Source organism: Macaca nemestrina, chromosome 5, assembly GCF_043159975.1.
Source record: "Macaca nemestrina isolate mMacNem1 chromosome 5, mMacNem.hap1, whole genome shotgun sequence".
Taxonomy (NCBI): domain Eukaryota; kingdom Metazoa; phylum Chordata; class Mammalia; order Primates; family Cercopithecidae; genus Macaca; species Macaca nemestrina.
The window spans coordinates 28,058,975-28,085,271 of NC_092129.1; the positions used below are offsets into that span (position 1 = coordinate 28,058,975).

General features: G+C 36.4%; 1 protein-coding gene and 1 long non-coding RNA gene across 28 annotated transcripts in view; one reads left to right on the forward strand and one right to left on the reverse strand.

Annotated features, from left to right (window-relative positions):
- The window catches only part of LOC105465538 (triadin), a 408,157-nt gene that overhangs the window by 211,031 nt on the left and 170,829 nt on the right, over positions 1-26,297 (reverse strand). For 22 of the 27 annotated variants that reach the window (XR_011623327.1, XR_011623326.1, XM_071096392.1 and 19 more), the window contains exons 11-12: positions 14,463-14,522; positions 13,533-13,592 (exon numbers count right to left, since the gene is read on the reverse strand). Coding sequence is in view for 25 of the 27 variants with exons in the window: in XM_071096392.1 (XP_070952493.1) it covers positions 13,533-13,592; positions 14,463-14,522 (120 nt within the window). In the remaining 2 variants the exon portion in view is untranslated. The remainder of the gene's footprint in view (positions 1-13,532; positions 13,593-14,462; positions 14,523-26,297) is intronic. The other 5 variants (XM_071096399.1, XM_071096381.1, XM_071096402.1 and 2 more) reach the window with 3 other exon arrangements.
- LOC105465539 (uncharacterized) overlaps positions 15,094-26,297 on the forward strand; it is a 58,677-nt gene continuing 47,473 nt past the window's right edge. The window contains exon 1 of the long non-coding RNA XR_977605.3: positions 15,094-15,299. This is a non-coding gene — a long non-coding RNA (uncharacterized lncRNA). The remainder of the gene's footprint in view (positions 15,300-26,297) is intronic.

Consider the following 26,297-nt stretch of genomic DNA (forward strand, 5'->3'; position numbering starts at 1 on the left):
GGATATTTAAAGTCTACTGGAGATGGTGAATAGGCAATTGGATAGATGAGGGTGTGAGTTTGGAGTTCAGTGAGAGGCCACAGTTGGAGATACACATTTGAGAGTCATTATTATAAGAATGGTTTTAAACTTATAAGACCATGAGATCACCAAGGAAGTGAGGATAGAGAGAGAATTGAGCCCTAGAGTGCTTCCAATTTGAGATTCCAGAAAGAAAGGGAGGAAACCAGCAAAATAAAACAAGAAAGTGACCAGAGAACTTAAAAGGAAAGAATATTGTCTAAGAGGCTGAGTGAAGAAAGATGCTGTGAAATGCTCTTGAGAATGGAGTTCACCTTTGGACATGGTAATATGGAGAGTTGACAAGAACTGTGGTGGAGATGAAAGCCTGAGTACAGTAGGGATGAGAGACTGGAAGGAGAGTGTAGACAATGCTTATGAGGAGTTCAGCTGTAAAGGGGATCTGAGAAATCAGGCAGAAATTTGAGAAGGATGTGCTGTCAATACCAGGATATTTATATAGCACACAACATGTCTGTCTGTCTGTCTATCTATCTATCTATCTATCTATCATCAATCATCTAGCTATCTACACACACAGAGAGATACATATGCACATATATGACATAACACATTTTATGCTACTGAGAATTACCATAGAAATCAAAATGAATTTGCAGAGGAGAGAATTCCAGGAGTGATGCTCTTTAGTTAGCAGGTGGGGAAGGCATATACTGTGCACCAGTGGAAGGATTTTTCGTAGAAGTATGAACATTGAAACCATTGTATTGTATTGTATTCCACCAAGAAGGCAGAGAATGTAAGGAGACAGATGAAGTACGTTATGAGATCTGATGGTCAGCACTTGTGGGAGATCTCTTCTAATTTTTATTTTCTGAGAAAAATAGGAAGCAAATAATTTGGCTGATTGAGAAGAAGGGTGAAAAGGTAAAGGAGAGTTTTAAAAAAGGAACAGTTCAGAGAGAGTAGTCTCAGAAAAGAGAGGGTGAACTATTAGGATTCCATTTCTAAAACATAATGGAATCACCAGGCATTCTTTCAAAAGTTAACTTAGGATTGATTTCACAAATGTCCACTGAGCCCCTGCTGCATGTGCGGCATAGTGGAGCAATAATAGTAAGTAGTACAAATTCTTGGGAATGTTGGTGTCTATACATATTTTTAGGGGGAAGACAGTCCAAGTGGTTTACCATATTCCAGTGATAGGCTTGCATCACATGTCCAAGCCATGGTGTATTTTCTCCTTTCTCCTCGGATTTGTATAACATATTCTCACCTCTACACCAGCACGGTATCTTTCAAGGCAATTATTTTATGTGCCTTTCCTTCTAGTGTTTTTTAGCATTAGCTACTTTGTCTGTTAGCATAAGCTACTTCAACATTTTTGACCTTATATTCCAAAATTAATATAGCTAACAGGATATGTGCAAGTGACTAACAGAATTACTTAATTGTTTATACTGCCATAAATTATTTTTTGAAAAATACTGTTTTAATTGCAGAGACAGGCGGGGCGCGGTGGCTCAAGCCTGTAATCCCAGCACTTTGGGAGGCCGAGGCGGGCGGATCACAAGGTCAGGAGATCGAGACCACAGTGAAACCCCGTCTCTACTAAAAATACAAAAAAATTAGCCGGGCGCGGTTGTGGGCGCCTGTAGTCCCAGCTACTCGGGAGGCTGAGGCAGGAGAATGGCGTGAGCCCGGGAGGCGGAGCTTGCAGTGAGCCGAGATCGCGCCACTGCACTCCAGCCTGGGCGACAGAGCGAGACTCCGTCTCAAAAAAAAAAAAAAAAAAAAAAAAAAAATTGCAGAGACAATTGATTACACGTGCTCCTCAAGCCTCCGTTAACTACTTACAACAAACAAACTTTCAAATAATAACCACAATTCTTATTTTCTGGTCTGTGTGAATCATTTTTCCCTATTTTTTGCATTATAAATAATTATTAAACTTTCTTTCCTACCTTAGGCTTATTGTCTTTGGGGTTTTTCTACTGAGATGTCTCAAGATATTTCTTTGCCCTGAGGACAATTAATCATTATTCCACATGTGTAATAAATTTTAATTTTTTAGTGCCCTTGGTTTATGCAGACATCAATAAAACATTCTATGATAAGATTCACAGTGATGTATTTTGCTGGAATAGGCAGTCAGGAGAGATGGTGGAAATACAGGTTATATATAGTGAACATTTACTATGGCCTCACTTCCTGGAATAAACTCTTGACCACACCATTTTTATTTTTTTTTAATAACTAACCTTCTAGAAGAGTTAGACAAGTGGCTAAATTTAAGACAATGATAACAATAATAATAATAACTTCACTTCAAAATTTAAATAATCTAGACATCAGTTTCATTTAGCCAGATGTTTAATTTTGAAAAAAATAGAATCTTGTAAGTCTTGTCAAAAGTAATGTAATCCTTCTTCTTACAGGATTACCTCCACAAATTCAAGAAAGGTACCCACTCTTCCTCTGTTTGAAAACTTCAAATGGCAGCGTTCACTGACTTAAAAGTTTCCCCATATAATCTTGAACATCCCACATTGTCTACTTCTAACTTCCACCATGGAGTCCTCATTCTTAGGGATAATAAAAAGTAAATCTACACCTAAATAGGAGAGTAGATCAAAGTTAGAAACATGGCTTTGATGTTCTCTGTTTCCTCATTTCCATATTACACATCCACATTTCTGAACTACTCTCTCCTGAATATAATCTGGTTTGTTTCAAAATATCTTTATTAAAATTAAAGACTATTATCCAAGTGTAATTCTAAAAGTACAAAGTAGAGGGAAAGGATTTCAATCTTTACTAGACATAATATTTTTATGAATGAAACCTGCAATTTCATTTGCTTTTGCTGATCACACTACATTATTCTATGTTGGGTTGGTTTTCTAAAATACTTAAGTTTTCCCTCCATAGATGACACTAAAATTTCTCCCTTGTTATTCTCTAAATAAAAATAAAGAAATCATATCACCAATATTTTCACCATCTAGAAATGACTTCTTGAAGAGAATTCTTATATTTCTTTTTCAATGTTGTAGCTACTCCATTTCATCATTTTTTAAACCTAATCTAGGGAATCATCACCCAATGCAATTTCAGCTCAAATGTTTTGGACAAAGTTTATGTAATTTCTCTGCTGGAGGGATAGGACCCATGGCCTAAGATAAAACAATCAGATTATTTTTTCATCCTCACCAAAAAGGTTAGTTCAGGAATGGGCCTATGGAGACTGATACTACTCAAGTTTTTGTTTGAACTTTCAGGACACTGATCTATTCCACTCCTGCCCCCACCCCCCGCCCCCCGCCCTGCTTTCCCAAGCCCCTAGCAGGACAGGAACAAGAGAAGATATAAGGCAGAACCTATGGCCAATTCACAGCTACATGGGCCAATCCCAAGGGACTAGAGTCCAAAAACAGAGAGAGGGAAATATCCTGATGATATCATGTGACCTCTGCATCAAGCTAAACTCAAAGCCAGTTTACTACAGAATAGTAGTTGGATACACTAATAAATTCCTTCTTTTAGATGACGTGCCACTTGCAAGATCGAGTATCTTCAGTGATATACCACTGTTAAAAGTGTTTGTCTCTATCCGGATTAAAAATAAATATGATACGTGTCTTGGTCAAATACCTAATTATATAGGCCAGTGGTGTCCCTGTTCTAGATCTGTAATAGTCTCCCACCTACCATAAAAGTGAAATAATTTCTATACTTATGCCTTGATTTTTGTGTGAGCCCTTGCATTTACCCTATGATAGTGCTCATGGTATAATTTTTACTTATCTGTTTGCTAAAGTCCTTGGAGACAAGTTCTATGTCTATTACACTGATCTATGTCCAACATTAAGCAGATTTCCTTGCATATATTATGGGATTATTAAATATTTGTTGAGTGAATGAATGAAGGAAAGCATAATTTCTACAAGAGAAGTAAGAGTCAGACCTACAGGATCTCTTCTGCATTTTTTCCTCCATGTTTACCACTGTCTGCAATATCATCTCAAGGAAATTAGCAAAAAAAAAAAAAAAAAAGAGGATGGAAAAAAATAAGACACTAAAGCAGTCTACCACCATTGTTTCCTAGAATTAGAAGACCACATGCTTTCAGGTCCCACAAGACAGTGAAGCTTAATTTGGTGACTTTCATACTGACTTCACTCTACTTACTGGTGATGATGGGCAAGTTATTTACCTATCCCAATGCTGGATTTCTCTTTCTATAAAAGGTGGATTATAATGGTTACCTTACAGAGTTCTTATGATTAAATGAGAAAACAGATTTAATAACTGTTCTTATGATTACTTTAAAATGTTCCTGATAAAATGAATCTAACCGGCAGAATTTGCTGTTGTTTCAAAAATACACTTTCGGGATATCTAGAGAGGCTGCAGTTGAGGGAGATATCACTTTGATGTTTTTAAAGCTTTACTTGCACTGAAAGGAAAATCCTGTAGACTTCTAGGATATGTAACAACAAAATTCGCCTGGATATTTCACATCTGCAAGATTAAATACGTATCTCAAATCACAGAGAAAACTCAGGCCACACTGTCACATTGTTGTTTAACAAATTGATCAAAATCTCTCCATATTTTTAAATTGAGATTAACAGATTAAAAATAACTTGGTTTAACTGACATTCCACTTCCTGTGCCACTCTGCGCCATTTTCCCAGGAAAATTTAATTTATGACATTTGTGAGAGACTACTGTGTAATTACATATTTTATTTCTTTTTTTTTCAGAAAACAATTTATCCTATTAATAAGTATAAACTGGAATTTAAAATAATTTATCTAATATGTGTGCAAGACCTGGTAAAAATATTGATATATCAATGCATACAAAGAAGAAATATACGGTCTATTTACTGATATTTATTGATTCTTCTTTATATATATTTCAATTCTCCCTATTGAAAAAACTTAATAAAAGATAACACAAGGCTGGGTGCAGTGGCTTATGCCTGTAATCCCAGCACTTTGGGAAATGCAGGCAGGAAGATCACTTTAGTTCAGGAGTTTGACACTAGCCTGGAGCTTGACAATACCAATCAGACACATTTGTTAAATCACAGTGAGACCTCACCTCTACAAAAATAAACAAAATTAACCAGGCATGGTGGCACATGCCTGTGGTCCCAGCTACACAGGAGGCTCAGGTGGGAGTATCACTTGGGTCCAGGAGGTTGAGGCTGCAGTGAGATGATATTGCACTACTGCATTAAAGCCAGGGAGACAGAACGAGACCCTGTCTCAAAATATAATAATAATAACAATAATAATAATAATAACAACAATAATAAAATAGGCTGGGCGCAGTGGCTTATGCCTGTAACCTCAGCACGGATCACGAGTTCAGAAGATCAAGACCATCCTGGCTGACATGGTGAAACCCCGTCTCTACTAAAAATACAAAAAATTAGCCTAGTGTGGTGACATGTGCCTGTAGTCCCAGCTACTCGGGAGGCCGAGGCAGGAGAATTGCTTGAACCCGTGAGGCAGAGGTTGCAGTGTGCCGAGATCATGCCACTGCATTCCAGCCTGGTGATAGAGCAAGACTCCGTCTCAAAAAAATAAATATAATATAATACAATGTAATATAATATAACACAACTCTGAAGTTTAGGGGTGATCTTGTTTATGTCCTCAGGGAGGGTAACCCCAAGTCCCCAAAGTAAACATTAAAAAGATGAAAAATAGTCACATATATACTAGTCCATTTTTTCCAGGCCTATATATTTCTAATATGAACCTTCTCTCTTTCTGAGTTTTTATATTTATTTTTAAATCCCTTTTTAAACTAAAATGCCCTTACCTCATTTTTGCATTCAGCCCAAGCACACTTTTGTATTGTTCAAACCAAAAGTGAATACGTGAAAAGTTATCTCAGATATTCCCACAATAAGTCATGGTGGTAACTCCATTTTATCTTCTCTAAAACAGATTAGCTTCCATATGCCTAATCCAGAGCTAATATCAGAGGTAGTCAAAGATATCATAGTAAGTGACAAGTCAGAAGACTTTCCACTGTTGGAAAATCTCTTACTCTCAAAGGTGTAAACAACTATTGTCTTACATAAGTTCCACGATTATAAAACACTTGAAAATATACTCTGTTTCCTTCAAAACCCTTCAAACATATCCAGTGTTTTCAACACAGTCAAGCTTCCATCATCGGAACTCAGATTTGCAACCTAACCTGTTGCAGAACAAAAAGCTAACTTGGGCCGGGCGCGGTGGCTCAAGCCTGTAATCCCAGCACTTTGGGAGGCCGAGACGGGCGGATCATGAGGTCAGGAGATCGAGACCATCCTGGCTAACACGGTGAAACCCCGTCTCTACTAAAAATACAAGAAAATTAGCCGGGCGAGGTGGCGGGCGCCTGTAGTCCCAGCTACTCGGGAGGCTGAGGCAGGAGAATGGCGTGAACCCGGGGGAGCGGAGCTTGCAGTGAGCCGAGATCGCGCCACAGCACTCCAGCCTGGGGCACAGAGCAAGACTCCGCGTCAAAAAAAAAAAAAAAAAGCTAACTTGAATCTTGTAACTTGTAATTGTGAAGCCTCACTAAGTCAAGGCTGGGGATTACTGATTAAACCAGGTCTAATTTGTACTAGACTTCCCATTTTTTACTTATCTGAATGAACTTTTAAACATTTTATCTGGAATATAAAATAATATAACTGTCCCAATATCGCTCAAAAGTCTGTGAATTATCTACATGTTATAACTTGATAGTAACTCCTGGATTACTATCAAATATCCTGAAAAAATTTATCTAGATTTCAGTGTCTAACAATACCAATCGGACGCATTTGTTAAATCTTGCCCAAACACATGTTTGCAAAACCCCAGAGAAAAGATAACTTTCTAAAATCAAGTGCTTTTCAAATAAGGAGAAAGATGTGGGTGATCAGAAAAAAGAAACTATAATCGTCTCAATACACAAGTCTAGAAAATGGAAGGATGTTCATTTAAACTAAAACTTAACATGAATACATATGAAAGATACTACATATTATTTTGTACAATTATAAATGTACACATACATATTTCAAATAGGTTTCTTTTAGTTACATGTAAATGTAGAAATTTAAGTGATCTGTAGTCTGCCATATATATTATTTTGAGCTAGAACAACTGTTACAAAAGATTCAAAAGTAAAATAGATGATATTCTAATGCCTGGTAGACAATAACATTTAATGATATATTCAAAGCAATAAGCTTCTGTAAAGGACTCTTTGCAATTTCTCAATGACAAAAGTAGATTTTGTAGAGAGAAAGCAGATAGCCAAAGGTTTTAGCTTGTGCAGAATTTAATATTATTTGCCCCATACAGTAATTGAAAATATTCTATGGAAATAGATATGAATGTATCTCTCAAAACAGCACAAATTCTTTATGAGTTCTATACTAGACGAATCTTACCTGATCAACTCATCACCACAAAGATGTGTCAGTGTAAAGCTCTAATGGCATATTGTAAATGAATGATCCTTAAAGAGCTTTGCTAAAATACATTTCACAAACTTTCCTCAGTGAGCACAAAAGACATTTTGGATACATCTTTTTCTAAAATTGAGGCTTTTATCTCAGAATGTATTTATTATTGGAGTTTTAGTTTTATCACCAGAGCCATCTAATCATATATTGTATATCTTACAATGCATGCCTCTCTTTTAAGGCAATCTGCATAGAATCCTAGTCATGATTTGAAAACATCAACTTTTAAAATATCAGAGCACCTGTGGTATTATCTCCAAAAATAAAAGAATATTTTTCACCACATACTCATCAAACTATGATTTCTCAATTATCTTTTCGATTTCTGTTTATATATTCTGTCCCTCTGAGCATCAATCTCCTACATTCTGTTTATGTACATCGGGCACTAGATTGAACTATTAAAGCAAACCTAGACAAAACACAAAAGACTTTACTCCTCATACAAACATAATCCTTCCCCCTTCCCCGCAAAATCTCCACTTCAGTCTCCATTTTTGCACCTCCCATTCCAACCTGGCTTTATCCTTTCACCCCACCGACTGCCCTTGTGTCTTCTGCCCTCGTAAAACAAACTGTAAGTGACATTCACAAAGTTGATAACTTTTTGCTTTTTGTAACATCTATTTCTGAAACATCTGTAATACCAAGCTCTTAACTTTTCCTTTCATTTCTCTGGCAATTCCTTTCAGCCTCTCTTGCTTTATTTTCCACTATTGAATTTGTACGTGTTGCACTTCCCCAGGTCTTGATCCTGGATTCTATTCCCTTTTTCTTTTGACACAACGTCTCTTTTTAATCTCGTCTATTCCAAGAGCACTAACTGTAATCTATAAAGATTGCTGTATTTAAAACTTCAACTCAATTTCTTCCATTACACTTTTAATAAAATCCAAACACCCATACATGTTCCTTCATATTCTGACTCCTAGCACAAACCACTCTCTCCTTCCCCGACACGTGGTGTATATATATATACACATCACACAATGATACAGGAATCAATGGCTGAGTCATTTCAATACATCAGATCTCAATTTAAATGTTGTCTTTCAGAGAGGCCTGCTCTAATAACCTTATCTATTTAAATAGCTTCCCACCCCAACGCATTATTTTCAATCATTGCCTTAAATTTATTTTCTCCACAGCCCTTACTCAGAGTTCAACTTATGGACATTTTGTCTTTATTCACTGTGTGCCTCACTTGTCAAACTGTAAGCTCCATTGGGGCAGATCTTGTCTGTTTATCCACTTCTGTGTATTCAGCACCTAGTACAAACTTGGCATATAGTAGGCATTTTTTTAAATATTTCCTTCAAGATGCATGCATGAATGAATGAACAAATTCATTCTTTTCTAGTAGCTTATTTCAGAAAAGCTACGTGGCTTTTAATGTCCTTCTTGTAATTTATAGTTCTATACATGTAATTCCTGGAAAAAAAATCCTATTGTAAAGTGTGATCATTAAATATGATTTTATACCATTATCAACAGTTATTTTGTCAAAATTTATTTTCACAGTTAATAAGTTTATAAACATATAAGATAATGACAAATTTAACTCCAAAAAGTTTACAATTATAACTATGAAAAGGCCAACCCAACAGCAACGGGTCGTCTTAGCTTTGGCCTGTTTCTCTTGTGTGTCTATATGTTTTGCCCAGGTTATAATTGTTTGGTTATGAGACAAGTCGACTTGTTAATTGTTCACATATTATAATCTAATCAAGTAGGTGAAACGTTATTTCTTCAAAAATATCACCTTGTGGTGGAAGAGAGAAAGAACATCCATGCTTCTTTTATCTACAATGAAGGTGAAGAGCAACATAAACTTCAGGTAAGTGTGACTTGTGAACACTTGGAATTTCCAAATTTGATCATGTTGCTTAGTTGTATCATCCTTTTCATCTTTTGGGGGAACTCCAAGATAGGTTTCATCACTATAAAGTGTAGGCCTTCAAAAATCATCTCTTGTTGTGTGAATTGTATCATCTTGGACATTTCTGAAAAGATCATTTTTATAGATACTGTTGATAGCCTCTTTCAACTTCCATTTCACCCCACTTCCACTTGGGAGACTTGGGATGCATCTTACAGACTCACTCGCAGCCAGAGTTCTGGAGACATATCAAGTTCCACCAGACTGAAAGCAGAGATGGTTTGGCAGAGCAGATGAATGATTTGGCAAGTGAAGATGTTAGTAATTTGCTGAGGCCTGCCTCCACATTTCCAGGATCCAGTCTTCGTGGGTGTGAGGAGACAGTGCTAGTGAACAAAGCAGTCTCCTAACCTATTGATCTGCCCTGATGCTTCATCCTCCAAATTTTGATTATTTGATATCAATTCTTTTAGTCTTTCAATAACATTGGAGGTACTCAGTTCCCAGTATGAAATGTCTTCTTGTAGAACTAACTACAGTGTTTAGTGTTTCTAGCACTGAAGTCCTATGCAAACCTAGAGGTTTGTTTTTAAAGTCTTTATTTCTTTCGTTGATTTTTTTTTCATGGTATTTCTTTAAGTGAAAATGTACCTTATAACATTGCAAAAATATCAAGATGATTTTTTTATATCATGTTTTTAAGTGGAGGGTATTTTTTTTTTTTATTTTTTACCATGGATGATTTCAAATGAATACTAAATAAAAGAGTGTTATAATTAACCCCAATGTGCCAATTGCTCAGTTTCAACCCTTATTAATTAATGGGCTGGCAATTTTGTATCATATAAAGCCCACCCATCCACATCTTCCCCAGAGATCACTGACAAAGTGTGATTTACCAGTGTCATACAATAGAAGCCCATTTATCACTGAGTAGAGTGTAAGCCTTAGGTTTGTTGTGTCAGCCTAACAATAAAATATAAGGGGAATAAAATAAAATAGCATATAACTAAATGCATATATTTTATAATAGAAATAATATTAACATTAACATAAATATAATAAAATATCACAATAACACTCAAATATTAAATAAGCATGTAGGCATATCTTATGCCTTATAAATTTGCTACTATTTGGGGCCACAGTAGTGAGATTATATGCTCTGCCATATTCCTCTATTTTAGGAAGAAATGAAATATTTTCCCCAGCTCTTCAAGATTTTAGGTTATTCTCAATTTCTCTCATTATCTCCATAAAATTTTACTACTTTCATAATAAGCTTAAAACTTGCTGTTTGTAAACCAGATTGCTGTCACATGAAAATGTAAAGAATTATTAAACCCTAAAAAGAAACGAGTTAAAAACTAGCACTAACTGAAACTCAATCTCTCTGTCTCTCTTTTTCTGACACACACACACACACACACACACACACACACACACACACACGCACACACTATTTTGAGTATTTGGGGGTTAAGGGATTGTAAACAAATAAACTGTGCATATTTTTTATCAGGAAGTTGAACTGATTTGGAAAAAGCAATGGAATTTTGTGTAATAAAAAGTGAAAATGTTAAGCATACAAACAGAAAACTGGTTCCAAGTAGGACAAACTTGTTTTGCAACGCTAACTGAGTAGTCCTGCCCAGATGTGCTGAGCCATTACCCCAGTTTGGTCTCTGCTTTGGTAGCTGAGCACTGTCCTTGTAGGAAGTGATATTGGCATAATCAGTTCTCTTGCCAGTGGCTCACAACCTCACTTTGACATGACTGCTGGGCTAATAACACAGGTCTCCCAGTGGCAGGGGAGTATCAGATTTTCCCATGAACCATTGCACATAAACATGTTTCACCATTTCCCTCAAAAAGCTAAAACCAAGCCAAATACACACACACACACACACACACACACACACACACGCATGAGCGTGCTCGCACACACCCACACACACAAATCATTGAGTTTTGCCAAAAACATGTTTTCAGATTTTGCATTTGCATGCATATGAAGAATGCTTGAAAATTACACCTCAAAATTTTCTTCTGCAACTCTTTTAGTAAAATCAATAGCAAGGAAGAAGTATCTTGGTTTATCTTTAACCCTCAATCATGTAATTTTCACAGATCCACTGCTCTAAGCAAGCAGTTTCTCAGTATCCTCATAGAGTCGGAACTGTTTTTCCCTTCTTATGATAGAATATATATTTCATCAGAAAATAAGAAAGCTTTAAAAGAAAATGAGTGAATATTTAATAGAACAACAGACTACAAAAATACATCCTTAATAATGGAAACTTGGATGCAAAGGAATGGGCAATCGACTCTTGCACACACAGAATGTCTGGCTGATCCTTCCTGCTCATTTCATGAGCTGTTTAATCATACAATTCTTAACATTTTACATTTTTTCTACCCCATTTATAGCATGATACCAGATATTTTTAGGCATTTCTATTTGCTGCTTGCTAATCGTAATCTTTATATAGTTGACATCCTATTCTTTTCTTTTTAGGGTTCTCACCACCATCATTTTTTCCACATACACTATTACTACCTAGAAAGGGAAAGATTTTCACTAAAATGCCATCTAACCCAGCATGCCCTCCCCAGACGGTTCCCCACCCTGAAGTTTTCAATCTTCTTCGTTTAAGCTTACCTACCACCTCATTTTCTAGGGTACAATTTTCAGCTTACTATTACACAGGAAAGATCTGGAAATCTCATTTACTTTAAGTTCTTAATAGCTGAGAGGAATTAGGTTTTTACCCCATATACACAAGCCTTAGAAGATTTGCATTTTAATAGGGGACAATTCCTTCATAAGTCAAAGGAATGGAATGGTTCTAATGGTAGAATTTTAAGCATCACTGAGATCGGTGGAGGAAATCTTTGAGGTGAGAATGCTTATCACCAAACCATAATACTTGAGATGATTGTCTTTCCCACGTAAACTTAAGCCTAACCTGACTAGAAGTCAATATTCATGTTTGAACAAGAATAGAAACAGAACAAAATTTAAAGCAAAAATTGAAACTGTCAAATAGTTGAATAACCTTATTTCTTAATAGGGTGCATTATTCTCTCTCAGCTTCTTATCTTTGCAATGTGGTATTGTTATTACTATGTATCTCTTCTCAAGTTCATTGTATCTTGACCAATGTTGCCTTCACCTTGATTAAACCTTAATAGGTTTCTTTCTGACTTTCAGTGGCTCCTGATCTCCCTTTTCTTAGAACATTTACTTCAGAAAACTGGAAAACTTGTCATTGTAAACTCTTTCTCGGCTCTGTTGAGATATAAACCTCGTTGTTGTTTTTTGTTTTTGTTTTTTTTTTTTTTTTTTGGTAGGGGGATGAGGAGACAGGGTCTCCCTCTGTCATCCAGGCTGGAGTGCAGTAATGCAATTAGGGTGCTCACTACAGCCTCAACCTCCTGGTCTCAAGCAATGTTCCTGTCTTGGCCACTGGGACATTTGCCATTTGCAAGCCACTTTCCAGTTTCGCAACCCATAAAGCCTTTCTCAAGGAACTGAGAGCCATCCCTCTGAAATGTAATCACCAAGAAAGACAGTGCCCCATCTCTCAGTTTCTGTGGAAGAGTAGGAGCCTAACTTCCTTAGACTCCTTGCTCCACGTTGTGAAACTGCTTCCTGTCATGGAGATATAAAAGTGAAAGTTTATGTTTTGAGGGAGAAAGGCTAATATGCAAAAACAGATGTCCTGCGATTCCCCATACCAACCATTACAAACACTCCTGTGATTTTGTTTTGTTTTGCTTTGTTTTGTTTGTTTGTTTTAGTGGAATTGAGTTCAGGCTCAGTTCCTGTCTCTCTCCTATTGCAATAACCTTGAATAAAGTCTTCTTTGCCTGTTTAACTTTCTCTAATGCAAGTTTTGCTTTGACCCCTTCACTTTTTGGGTAGATATAAGTAACTGTATACACTTTGTGTATGTTGCATGAGGAGTCTTTCATGAAGCAAACATCCTGAACATAATCCATGTAAGGAAACAAAGAAAGTGCAATATCTTTTTTTTTCCACTTTCATGAAGCAAACATCCTGAATATAATCCATCTAAGGAAACAAAGAAAGTGCAATACCTTTTTTTTCCACATCAACGGCAGTTTCCTTCTCACTTTTCTTTTTGACATCTTTTTCTGCTGGTAAAATAAGAAAAGTATAAGCCTTTACCTGTTTAACTTGCATATATTATAGGCTATGCATGATTGCCAGGGAGGCATCTAATTTATCTTGTATAGAGGAATCCTAAATCAGCCATAAGTCATGTCAAATATGAATAAGGTAGCACTTTCGTAACACACTAGTGGCTTAGGTATAATTTCTCTTCAGGAAACGGATTTTTTTTTTTTTGCCAAAGGCAAAAATTATTTAATAACAGTAAAAACATTAAATGGCATTATTAATTATGGTATTTAACAGCTTTCGTAACATATATTAAAAAGAATATGTCGAATGTTCTCTGAACTATGAGGTCACCAGAACCATGTCAAAATTTCTGAAATCTCTAAAGTTCACTTAGGACATCAGATGAATTATTTGGAAAAAAACAATTTAAAAAAACGTATATGTACACACACATATATATATATATGTATGTTTGTGTGTGTAAAACAAACCAATCAAGTATTCAAATATTTTCTGCCCTCTACATAAAATGACTTGATCTTTTGGTGGGCTTTTAAAATTAAACTGAATTATTTAAATAGTAACTGTCATATTCACATATATAGTTAAGTAGTGAATCAGAGAGAATTAAGCAACTGCTCTTAAGAAAGAAAAAAATAATCACAGTAGTAATTTTCAAAAAGTGTTTAGGCTTGAATTCCTTTTTAAAAAATTGACAATTTTAATTTTATTTGGAATATTTAGACATGTTAAGAGTGTTCATTAATAACAATGACACTGTATTTATTAAGGGAATTTCTTTCCTAGAGAATAATAGATTTACCAGTAGTATTAAGCATGGACACTAATTGATTTATGTGGTACACGGTTTTTAAATTTCTTACCTTTCTTTTTTGTTTCAGGAGTAACTTTCTTCTCAGCCTTCTTCTTTTCCCCTTCTTTTTCTAGAGAAGAAATTTAAAATATTTGCTTTAGGGAAATTTAGTATGAAAGCAAAACCAAGGTTGAAATGAAGGATTTTTGTTAAGTCAGTTCTGCTTCCAGCTAGCTTTGTTACTGAGCAAGTAGTTTAATCCCACTAAGCCTTGTTTTCCTCATTTATCAAATAATAGTACCTCCCTCAAAGTTAATGTTTACAAAACACTCTGTAAAGTGCCTGGCTCACAGAAAATGCTTAACATTGTAGACTGCTAATACTGTTTACAAATAATAAACAAGATAGTTTGAACTTTCTGAACTAGACAATTGTTTATCTAGTGCTTAAAAGTATTGATATATAAAATTAAAATATATTTCTTGGAAAATAAACTACAGATAAACTAAAAGAATTAATTTTTGTTTTCTTTAAATACATTCAATTTCATTAGAAATAATATATTAGGCCATTAAAAAGATACCTATTTTGATATAGCTGTGTTTCATATCTGGCTCTTGTCAACAGGCATTTAAGCCTGATGACAAGCGTTTGGCAGTGTGGTGAAGACATAACTTCCACTGTCCTTTCTGAGTGGTTGTATCAACAAGGTTGTTCAATCTTTGCACCCAGATGTTGCAGTAAGTCTGGATGCCACATCAAACTGTTTGTGGTATTTCTAAACTTCGTGGAAGAACCCTGTTTCATAAATCTGAGACCGTCTTGGTCTGAGGGGGCAAAGACAGAGAATTCATGTGCTGCCCAGGCATAGCAACGTAGCAGATGGACATCCCTGGACACTTTTCTGGTAAGCATAGTCATTTCAAATAACAAAGTTCTGTACTAATACATAGTTGTTTAAATTGAATGTTCAGTGGTTTTAGATTTGAGGCAATAATAGCTGTTGCTAATGTTGTAAATGTACTGATTTTTATCTTCAATTAGTGCTATTTATCGTATATTTGAAATGCCTTTCTCTTTGTCAGTTGTCTCTCATCTCAGGTACAGGTACATTCAAAGACTTCTATTATCCAGAACTATTATAAGATCATTATTATGCTAAAGAAATTCAATATATAGTTCTACAATGAATCCTTAAATTGTGTCTACTAATGACTGCGTCTTATTAAATATAGGCATTAACACATTCTCTTAGGTATAGAGCTTTTTTACCTACAAGATCAAAGACAACATTTTCTTTCAATGTTAGACATATAATTTTTAAAGAACCACTTTCATGACTTCTAGATATAATCTAATGTCGCAGGGAAAAAGGTATTCACACTTTGTCTAAACGTGTCTACAGCATACTATTACAGCTCATCCAATCAGAAGTAGAAAGTCAAGAAGTCAAATTTTGATAGTTCCACAGATAGAAATAAACCAGTTGATTTCCACTTTTCCTTTTCCTAAAGATTTATGCATATTAAACATGCAGATCATATTTAAAATTCTGAATAAAGATACTTTCAAGTATCACTACTTTCAGCTTCTCTGGGAGAAATTTTATGTAGCAGTGAATTTTACATTTTCTCTAAATGATTGTATATGCCAGACAATTGAATAGGCATTTGCTAAGCATCACCTCTGATGTCATGTATCAGAAAAGGGGTTAATTAAAATACAAATGACTTGTAAACATTTCTAAGTTCATGCTAAACACCAATGCCATAATCACCATAAGATCAGAACTCAGCATCCAAGTCTCCAAATTCCATAAGGTTAATGAATAAATATTTCATTAAAAAGTTTGTGCCAATTAGTCAGTCTTACACTGAACTTCACAAATAAAGTAGATATTTGAACCCGGAATATGGAAGGCATTCATTTCTTTTTCTATTTGTTGCTCTTGTGCAACAATTTCTACCCTTCAAATTAATATAGCTGGGATTTTATTGTGGTGATATAATATTCTTGTCTTAGTCCAAATTGAATTAATTCTCCCATTATACACTCTGCTTGTGATTACAGTCATACACTGTGAGAGTCATGAATAAGAGCAGAAGTCCACAAAAAGCAGATACAAATAATGTCCTTTAATAACATTTTTATGAATTAGACCTTTAAGCTGTCCTTATGAGACTTACTTTATTCATGGTGAATTTCATTTAAAATGTCAACTTCTAAAGATTCTACATTTCTTCAAGCACTATAGTCTCTGTTCCATAGGTGATTTGGCAGTAATGGAATTAAATTTTTCATTTATAAAAACTTAACAATTTAATTATATCCTACTTGGATATAAAAATAACCCATGTTTCTTTTATGAAAACTTCCCTGCCCCTGACTTTTTCTTCCTCAACAGCCAACAGTACTCTTCCCTTTCTGTTTATCTGACTTTGAACACACATAACAAGTTCCCTCTTCCATCTCTTTCTTATTGGTTTGCCGTTTTGTTTGTAACAGCTAGAGAAGAATTAGAGCATTTAAGCCCATCGATGTTCAGAAGGTTAAAAATTAAATATATCTATAGGATATGAAAGTATCAGAATATTACCTTTCCCTGACAAAAGTATAATAAGCCCTGAAATGATGGCTGTATTCTGGCAGGGATTACAAGAGAGTGTGGTTGGGAGAGAAATCTTCCCTACAATGAGAAGCTCTGAGTCACAAATATGTTATTAGCTTCTGCATAAATTAACATCAGATGAAAGAAAAATTAGACGACTTACTTCTTACTTTCTAAGCCCTCACAATGGGCTTTTCTTTTGCTTTTAAATGTTTTTATGCCATCTCAAAGCCAGACAATAACACAATACTTAATTACAATTGTAAAACTTTCTAAGATGCTGGTTTCACGAGGAAACAAATGCAAAATGTTTTATTTTTGTCTTATGTCTTGTTTCTCCCCTCTTTGCCCTTCTAGTGTAGAGATTCTCCTAATTCTGTGTGTCAGATGCGTGCTTTTATTCTAACACTCTGGCCAGAATTGATGTATTCCTGGTTCCAGTTAAGTAAATAAGAACTTGTTTCTTTAAGAACAACACATTCCAACATATCTCATCACTGTCACCTTGTTTTCTTAGAGTGGTAGGGATTGGCCTGGAACCCAGCTCACAATATGACCGTGGAAAATTTTACATAAGCTTAAGATAAGTTCAATTACACGAGTGATTATTAGAGTTGTCCCATTGTTATCTACAGAGGGGTGTGGAGCACGACAGAAAGCACAGGTGCTGGCATTGATGACAATGGTCTGAATTCTGTCCATGACTCTTCCTAGTTGTGTGACCTTGAAAAATGTGCTATAGCACACCGAATTTCATTTTCCTCATTTGAAAAGTGGAGCTAATAAAATCTACCTTGCTTACTTGTGAGAAATGCAGATAACTGGGCTAAAATGCCTGAAACAGAGTAGATGTAGAAAAATAACGATAATAATGACAAGTTCTACTAGATTTTACAAATAATAAAAATCTGACCACATATAATCTTTTTAGGTAATTTTTTTAGGTGTGACATTTACTGATCTTTTTGAGTAAATACAACTTTATTCTTATTTTTCTATATCCAGGGGTGGTATGTGTAGAATATTTTTTATTGAGAAATTAAAGGGAAAAAATACCCATAAGCAAGACAGAAACATGTTATGAAGGGTACTGTACTGCAATGAGGTGGATTCAAGTCTCTATTTTGCTGTAATTAGTAGTCATTATCTTATGCAACTATAGACGAATGCTGTATCTTCTGTCTTCAACCATAAAAGTCAGAGAAATGAGTAGAATATGTTTGAGTCCCCTTTCACCTGTTTACTCCTTATTTACCAAGTGAAATATGCATAATTTTGCATTTATTTTCTAATTTTTCTGGGAATAGGTAACCTAAAAAGAGTTGCAAATATCTATGGTGTGTTGTCTGGTTTTGATATGGCTTAAAATTGTTTAAAGCAAGAGAAAAGTCCATTTTAGAGGCTTAAAATGAATACATATGTATATGCTATATACATATATACATATACATATTTTATATATATAAATTTTTTGGACAGGTGATGATAAAGATTAGAAAAAAAAGAGAACTTTGTTTTGAGAATTAAAACCTGAGAGCATAGGAGGTGGCTTGGTTTTTTTAAAGGTGGATCGGGGTAAACCTTTCTAAATGGGCAATTGGAAAGATTATTGAAAACAAGTGGAAGAGCTTTGGACTATTAGCGAGAAGACTTTTCAGCAGAGGAAAAATGTCTGCAGAGACCCTGAAATCAGAGCAGGCTAGATTAATTCAAAGAAGAGCCAGTGAGGCCAGAGTTGAGGACTCAGTAGGGGAGTGCTGAGTGCTTCAGCCGAGATGTAGTGGGGCAGATCTCCTAGAATCTTGTTACCAGTATGAATTTTCCATTTCCCTGTGAGTAACATAGGAAGCCACTGAGAGGTTTAAGCAGAGAAGTTACACAATTCTGAGTGAAGGTTTAAGAAAATCTTTGGCTGTTGCTAGGTGGTGTCAAGTGTCTCGTTGGATTTTGTGATCAAATTGAAAGGGAGAAGACTTAGGGAAAAAAATACTTCAGAACAAATATTCTTCATTTTTTTTTTCCAAAAATTTCCTTGGAATTTTATTTGGGACTCTGGAAGGCATGCAACTTTATAGAAACATGGTAAGAGTACCTCCCTTCACATTGTAATTAGGTTGCTATAACAGAAAAGCTTTTTAAATTAAGGACTTCACTTGAGTGATGTGGCATAACTAAGCTGGTCTTTCAGGCTCTGAATCCTTTTTTTTTTTTTTTTTTGCCTTGACTTTTCTTTAGTCATAGCTGAATTATTCTCAGAAGTCTGCTCTTCTCATTATTAACTATTAACAACAAACAACTAACAAGTAGCAATTCTACAGCACTTTCCAGCAACTACCCGAGACCTTTAGTCATACAATTTATTCACATAAATCAACAAATGCTTATCTAGTCTTATGCCAAAACCCTTTGCTAGTGTTTGGAGTTTTAAAAACCTCCTTCCAGTAATACTAGGTGTGAAAGCAGTAAGAAAGTTCATAATTACAATAAGGACTTTGAGAAACAGTGGACGTGAAGCATGTGGGAATCAAGAGAGACATGCAACTCCTCACAGCTGAGTGGAGTGGAAAGCTACTCCTGGGGATGTAACCTCAGACTGAGTCTAAAAGGGCCTGTGGGGCCTGGCATGAACTGTGGATAGCATGTGTTATTATAAATGCCAGAAAGGAACTGAGGTACAGTCATAGCTCATGTCTTGTAGATACAGTTGAGAACTCAGTGATACTATATCATTCATGAAGTAAATGTTGTAAAGGACTCTAGGTCTTATCTGTTTAAATTCAAACTTCCTCAAGATACCATACTACAGGCAGTGACCCAAGATTGTGGCCACTGCACTCTAGTCTGGGCCACAGAGTGAGATCAGTTTCAAAAAAAAAAAAAAAAAAAAAGGCCGTTGTGAATGTTAGCTCCAGATCAACTGCAAGAACAAAGCAGCAATCCTAAGAGGACCCACAGACCCTCTGAAGGAAGCAGACTGCTTCTGCAGGCCCTGGGAGACACCTCAAATACCAATAGTGCCTCAAATGTGGAAGGGGGAAAGGGAGACCCTCCTCTCCCAAACACACACCCCCACTTTAGAAACTGATGGGCTGTTTGTGGGAGAAGTTTCCGACTTCATCTGGAGCTGAGCCAATTTAGAGAGTTGAGCAAAATACAGGGGCAGAAGAAGCAGCAGAAAGACCCTAGGAGTTCATTGGGTCCCCTAGCAGACCATTCCTCCCTGGTACCACATGGATGCCTCAGGAGGGTGGCCAGAGGAGCAGGGGGTAAAACCACAGGGAGGAGAAAATCTCTAGCTGAACTTCGTAACAATTTGAATGGAGTGGGAAGCCTCCTGGCCAGAACTCAGGGGAGGCTACAAATCTGGTGTGCAGACTCCACAGGTGGAGGGAGAACCAAGCCCTTTTCTTTTGCAGCTGGGAGTTGGGTAGCCTGAGGCAAGTTTTCAAGCCCATCTCGCCCTCCACCTGGAAACAGACTTGGGCTATTGGCAGGGGACACGGTGGGAGTGAGACCAGCCCCTTGGTTAGCTTGGGAACTGGGTCAGGCCTGCGACTGCCGGCTTTTCCCAACTTCCCTGTCAATCTGCATGACTCAGCAGAGGCAGCCATAATACTCCTACATACACAACTCCAGTGACCTGGGAATCTCACCCCCATCCCCCACAGCAGCTGCAGCAAGCCCACTCAAGGAGAGTCTGAGCCCAGACATGCCTAGCCCTGCCCCTACTTGATGGTTCTTCCCTACCCACCCAGGTAGCAGAAGACAAAGGGCATATTATCTTGGGAGTTCTAGGGCCCCACCCACTACTGGTCCCTCTCCATAAAACTGCAGCTGATGCTCTGTGGAAACGGCCACCTCCCAGCAGGAGGCCAACCAGCACAAAAATAGAGCATTAAACCACAAAAGCTAAGAACTCTCAGAGTCCATTGCACTCCCCTGCCACCTCCACCAGAACAGGCACTGGTATTCATGGCTGAGAGACTCATAGATGGTTCACATAACAGGATTCTGTGCAGACAACCCCAGTATCAGCCCAGAGCCGGGTAGACTCACTGGATGGCTAAACCCAGAAGACAGACCACAAACACTGTAGTTCGGCTGACAGGAAGCCACATCCATAGGAAAAGGGGGAGAGTACTACATCAAGAGAACACCACATGGGACAAAAGAATCTGAACAACAGCCCTCAGCCCTAGACCTTCACTCTGACAGAGCCTACCCAAATGAGAAGGAACCAGAAAACCAACCCTGGTAATATGACAAAACAAGGCTTCTCAACACCCCCCAAAAATCATACTAGTTCACCAGCAAAGATCCAAACCAAGAAGAAATCCCTGATTTACCTGAAAAAGAATTCAGGAGGTTAGTTATTAAGCTAATCAGGGAGGCACTAGAGGAAGGCAAAGCCCAGTGCAAAGAAATTCAACAAACGATACAGGAAGTGAAGGGAGAAATATTCAAGGAAATAGATCACTTTAAAAAAATTCAACAATTCAGGAAACTTTGGACACACTTTTAGAAATGTGAAATGCTCTGGGACGTCTCAGCAACAGAACTGAACAATTAAATAAAGAAATTCAGAGCTCTAAAACAAGGTATTTGAACTAACCCAATCCAACAAAGACAAAGAACAGTGAATAAGAAAATATGAACAAAGCCTCCAAGAAGTCTGGGATTATGTAAAATGACCAAACTTAAGAATAATCGGTTTTCCTGAGGAATAAGAGAATTCTGAAATCTTGTAAAACATATTTGGGGGAATAATCAAGGAAAACTACCCCAGCCTTGCTAGAGACCTAGACATCCAAATACAAGAAGCACAAAGAACTGGGAACTTCATTGCAAAAAGATCATTACCCAGGCACATTGTCATCAGCTTATCAGAAGTTAAGATGAAGGAAACAATATTAAGAGCCATGAGACAGAAGCACCAGGTAACCTCTGAAGAAAAACCTATCAGATTAACAACAGATTTCTGAGCAGAAACCCTACAAGCCAGAAGGGATTGGGGCCCTATCTTCAGCCTCCTCAAACAAAACAATCATCAGCAAGAATTTTGTATCCCGTGAAACTAAGCATCATATATGAAGGAAAGATAGTCTTTTTCAGACAAACAAATACTGAGAGAATTTGTGAATACCAAGCCACCACTACAAGAACTGCTAAAAGGAGCTCCAAATATTCAAACAAATCCTGGGAACACATCAAAATAGAACCTCTTTAAAGCATAAATCATATAGGCCCTATAAGACAAAATAGAAGTTAAAAAGCAAAAACAAAAACAAAAACAAAACAAAGTACATAGGCAACGAAGAGCACAGGGAATGCAATGGGGCCTCACAGTTCAATACTAACATTGAATGTAAATGGCCTAAATGCTCCACTTAAAAGATATAGAACCACAGAATGGATAAGAAATCACCAACCAACTGTCTGCTGCCTTCAGGAGACTCACCTAAGACCAAAGGACTCACATAAACTTTAAGGAAAAGGCATTTCATGCAAATGGACACCAAAAGCGAGCAGAGGTAGCTATTCTTATATCAGACAAGACAAACCTTAAACCAACAGCAGTAAAAAGAGACAAAGAAGGAGATTATATAATGGTAAAAGGTCTTGTCCAACAGGAAAATATTGCAATCCTAAATATATATGCATCTAATACTGGAGCTCCCAAAGTTGTAAAACAATTACTAACATACCTAAGAAATTAGATAGACAGCAACACAAAAATAGTGGGGGACTATAATACTCCACTGACAGCACTAAACTGGTCATCAAGACAGAAAGCCAACAAAGAAACAATGTATTTAAACTATATCTTGGAACAACCGGACTTAACAGATATATACAGAACATTTCAACCAACAACCACAGAATACACATAATATTCAATAGCACGTGAAACTTTCACCAGGATAGATCATATAGTAGGCCATAAAATGAGCCCCAATACATTTAAGAAAATTGAAATTACATCAAGCACTCTCTCAGATCACAGTGGAATAAAACTGGAAATCAACTCCAACAGGAATCTTCAAAACCATGCAAATACATGGAAATTAAATAACCTGCTCCCAAATGAGCACTGGGTCAAAAACAAAATCAAGAAGGAAATTTAAAAAATATTTGAACTGAATGACAATAATAACCAACCTACCAAAACCTCTGGGATACAGCAAAGGCAGTGCTAAGAGGAAAGTTCATAGCCCTAAATGCCTACATCAAAAAGACTAAAAAAGCAAAAACTGACTTCTAAGGTCACACCTCACAGAGCTAGAGAAACAAGAACAAACCAAACCAAACCCCGCAGAAGAAAGAAATAACCAAAATCAGAGCAGAACTGAATAAAATTGAAAAAACAACAAAACAAAATACAAAAGATAAAAGAAACAAAAAGCTGGTACTTTGAAAAGGTAAATAAAATTAGCAAGATTAACCAAGAAGAGAAGACAGAAAATACAAATAACTTCACTAAGAAATGAAACAGGAGACATTACAATTGACACCACTGAAATGAAAAAGATCACTCAAGGCTATTATGAACACCTTTACCCATATAAACTAAAAACCTAGAAGAGATGGATAAATTCCTAGAAAAATACATCCCTCCTAGTTTAAATCAGGAAGAACTGGATACCCTGAGCAGACCAGTAACAAGAAGCAAGACTGAAATGGTAATTTAAAAATTACCAACAAAAAAAGTTCAGGACCAGATGGATTCACAGAATTCTAGCAGACATTCTAAGAAGAATTGGTGCCAATACTTTTGACACTATTCCACAAGATAGAGAAATATGGAATTCTCCCCAATTCATTTTAGGAAGCCAATATTACCTGAATACCAAAACCAGGAAAGGACATAACCAAAAACGAAAACTACAGACCAATATCCTTGATGAACATAGATGTTAAAATCCTTAACAAAATACTAGCTAACCAAATCCAACAACATATCAAAAAGACAATCCACCATGATCAAGTGGGTTTCATACCAGGGATGAAGGTATGGTTTAACATACACAAGTCAATAAATTCAATACACCACATAAATAGAATTAAAAACAAAAATCATATGATCATCTCAATTGATGCAGAAAAAGCATTAGACAAAATCCAGCATCACTTTGTGATTGAAACTTTCAGCAAAATCAGCATATGAGGGACATACCTTAATATAATAAAAGCTTTCCATGAAAAACCCACAGCCAACGTATATTGAATGGGTAAAAGTTGTAAGCATTCCTCTGAGAGCTGGAACAAGACAAGGATGTCCACTCTCACCACTTATCTTCAACATAGTACTAGAAGTCCTAGCCAGAGCAATTAGACAAGAGAAAGAAAGAAAGGGCATTCGAATAGGTAAAGAGGAAGTCAAACTGTCACAATTTGCTGACAATATGATCATTTACCTTGAAAAACCTAAAGACTCCTCCAGAAAGCTCCTAGAACTGATAAAAGAATTCAGCAAAGTTTCCAGATACAAGATTAATGTACACAAATCAACAGTTCTTCTGTACATCAACAGCAACCAAGCCAACCAAGCAGAAATTAAATCAAGAACTCAATTCCTTTTACAATAGCTGCAAAAAAACATAAAATAGGAATGTGCCTAAACAAGGAGTCAAAAGACCTATACAAGGAAAACTACAAAACACTGCTGAAAGCAATCATAGACAACACAAACAAATGGAAACACATCCCACACTCATGGATGGGTATAATCAATATTGGGAAAATGACCATACTGCCAAAAGCAATCTGCAAATTCAATGCAATCCCCATCAAAATACCACCATAATTCTTCAGAGTTGGAAAAAACAATTCTAAAATTCATATGGAACCATAAAAGAGCCCATATAGCCAAAGCAAGACTAAGCAAAAAGAACAAATCTGGAGCCATCATACTACCTGATTTCGAACTATACTATGAGGCCATGGTCACCAAAACAGCATGGTACTGTTATAAAAATAGGCACATAGATTAATGGAACAAAATAGAGAACCCAGAAATAAACCCAAATACTTACAGCCAACCGATCTTCAACAAAGCAAACAAAAACATAAAGTGGGGAAAGGACACCCTTTTCAACAAATGATGCTGGGATAATTAGCTAGCCACATGTAGGAGAATGAAACTGGATCCTCATCTCTCACCTTATACAGAAATCAACTCAAGATGGATAAAGGACTTAAACCTAATACCTGAAACTATAAAAATTCTAGAAGAAAACATTGGAAAAACCCTTCTAGAGAGTGACTTAGGCAAGGTTTTCAGGACCATTAACACAAAAGTAAATGCAATATAAACAAAGATAAATAGCTGGGACCTAATTAAATTAAAGAGCTTTTGCACAGCAAAAGGAATAACTGGCAGAGTAAACAGACAACCCACAGAGTCGGGGAAAATCTTCACAATCGATTCATCTGACAAAGGACTAATATCCAGAATCTACAAGAAACTCAAACAAGACAGTAAGAAAAAAAAAAAAAAAAAACAGACAATCTCATCAAAAAGTGGACTATGGACAAGAATAGACAATTCTCAAAAGAAGATATATAAATGGCCAACAAAAATATGAAAAAATGCTCAGCATCACTAATGATCAAGGAAATGCAAATCAAAACCACAATGCGATACTACCTTCCCCCCTCAAGAATGGCCATAATAAAAAACAAAAATCAAAAAACAGTAGATTTTGGCATGTATGTGGTGATTGGGGAACACTTTTACACTGCTGGTGGCGATGTAAACTAGTACAACCACTATGGAAAATAGTGTGGAGGTTCTTTAAAGAACCAAAAATAGAACTACCATTTGATCCAGCAATCCCACTACTGAGTATCTACCCAAAGGTAAAGAAGCCATTATTTGAAAAAGGTATTTGAAGACGCATGTTTATAGAAGCACAATTCACAATTACAAAATCGTGAAACCAACCCAAATGCCCATCACTCAATGAGTAGATAAAGAAAGTATCGTGTGTGTGTGTGTGTGTGTGTGTGTGTGTGTGTGTGTGTATGTATAATGGAATACTACTCAGCCATAAAAATGAATGAATTAACAGCATTTGCAGTGACCTGGATGAGACTGGAGACAATTATTCTAAGTGAAGTAACTCAGGAATGGAAAACCAAGCATCCTGTGTTCTCACTGATATGTGGGAGCTGAGCTACAAGGACACAAAGACATAAGAATGATACAATGAAATTTGCAGACTTGGGGGAAGAGTGGGAGGGGGACGAGGGATTAAAGACTACAAATACGGTGCAGTGTATACTTCTTGGGTGATG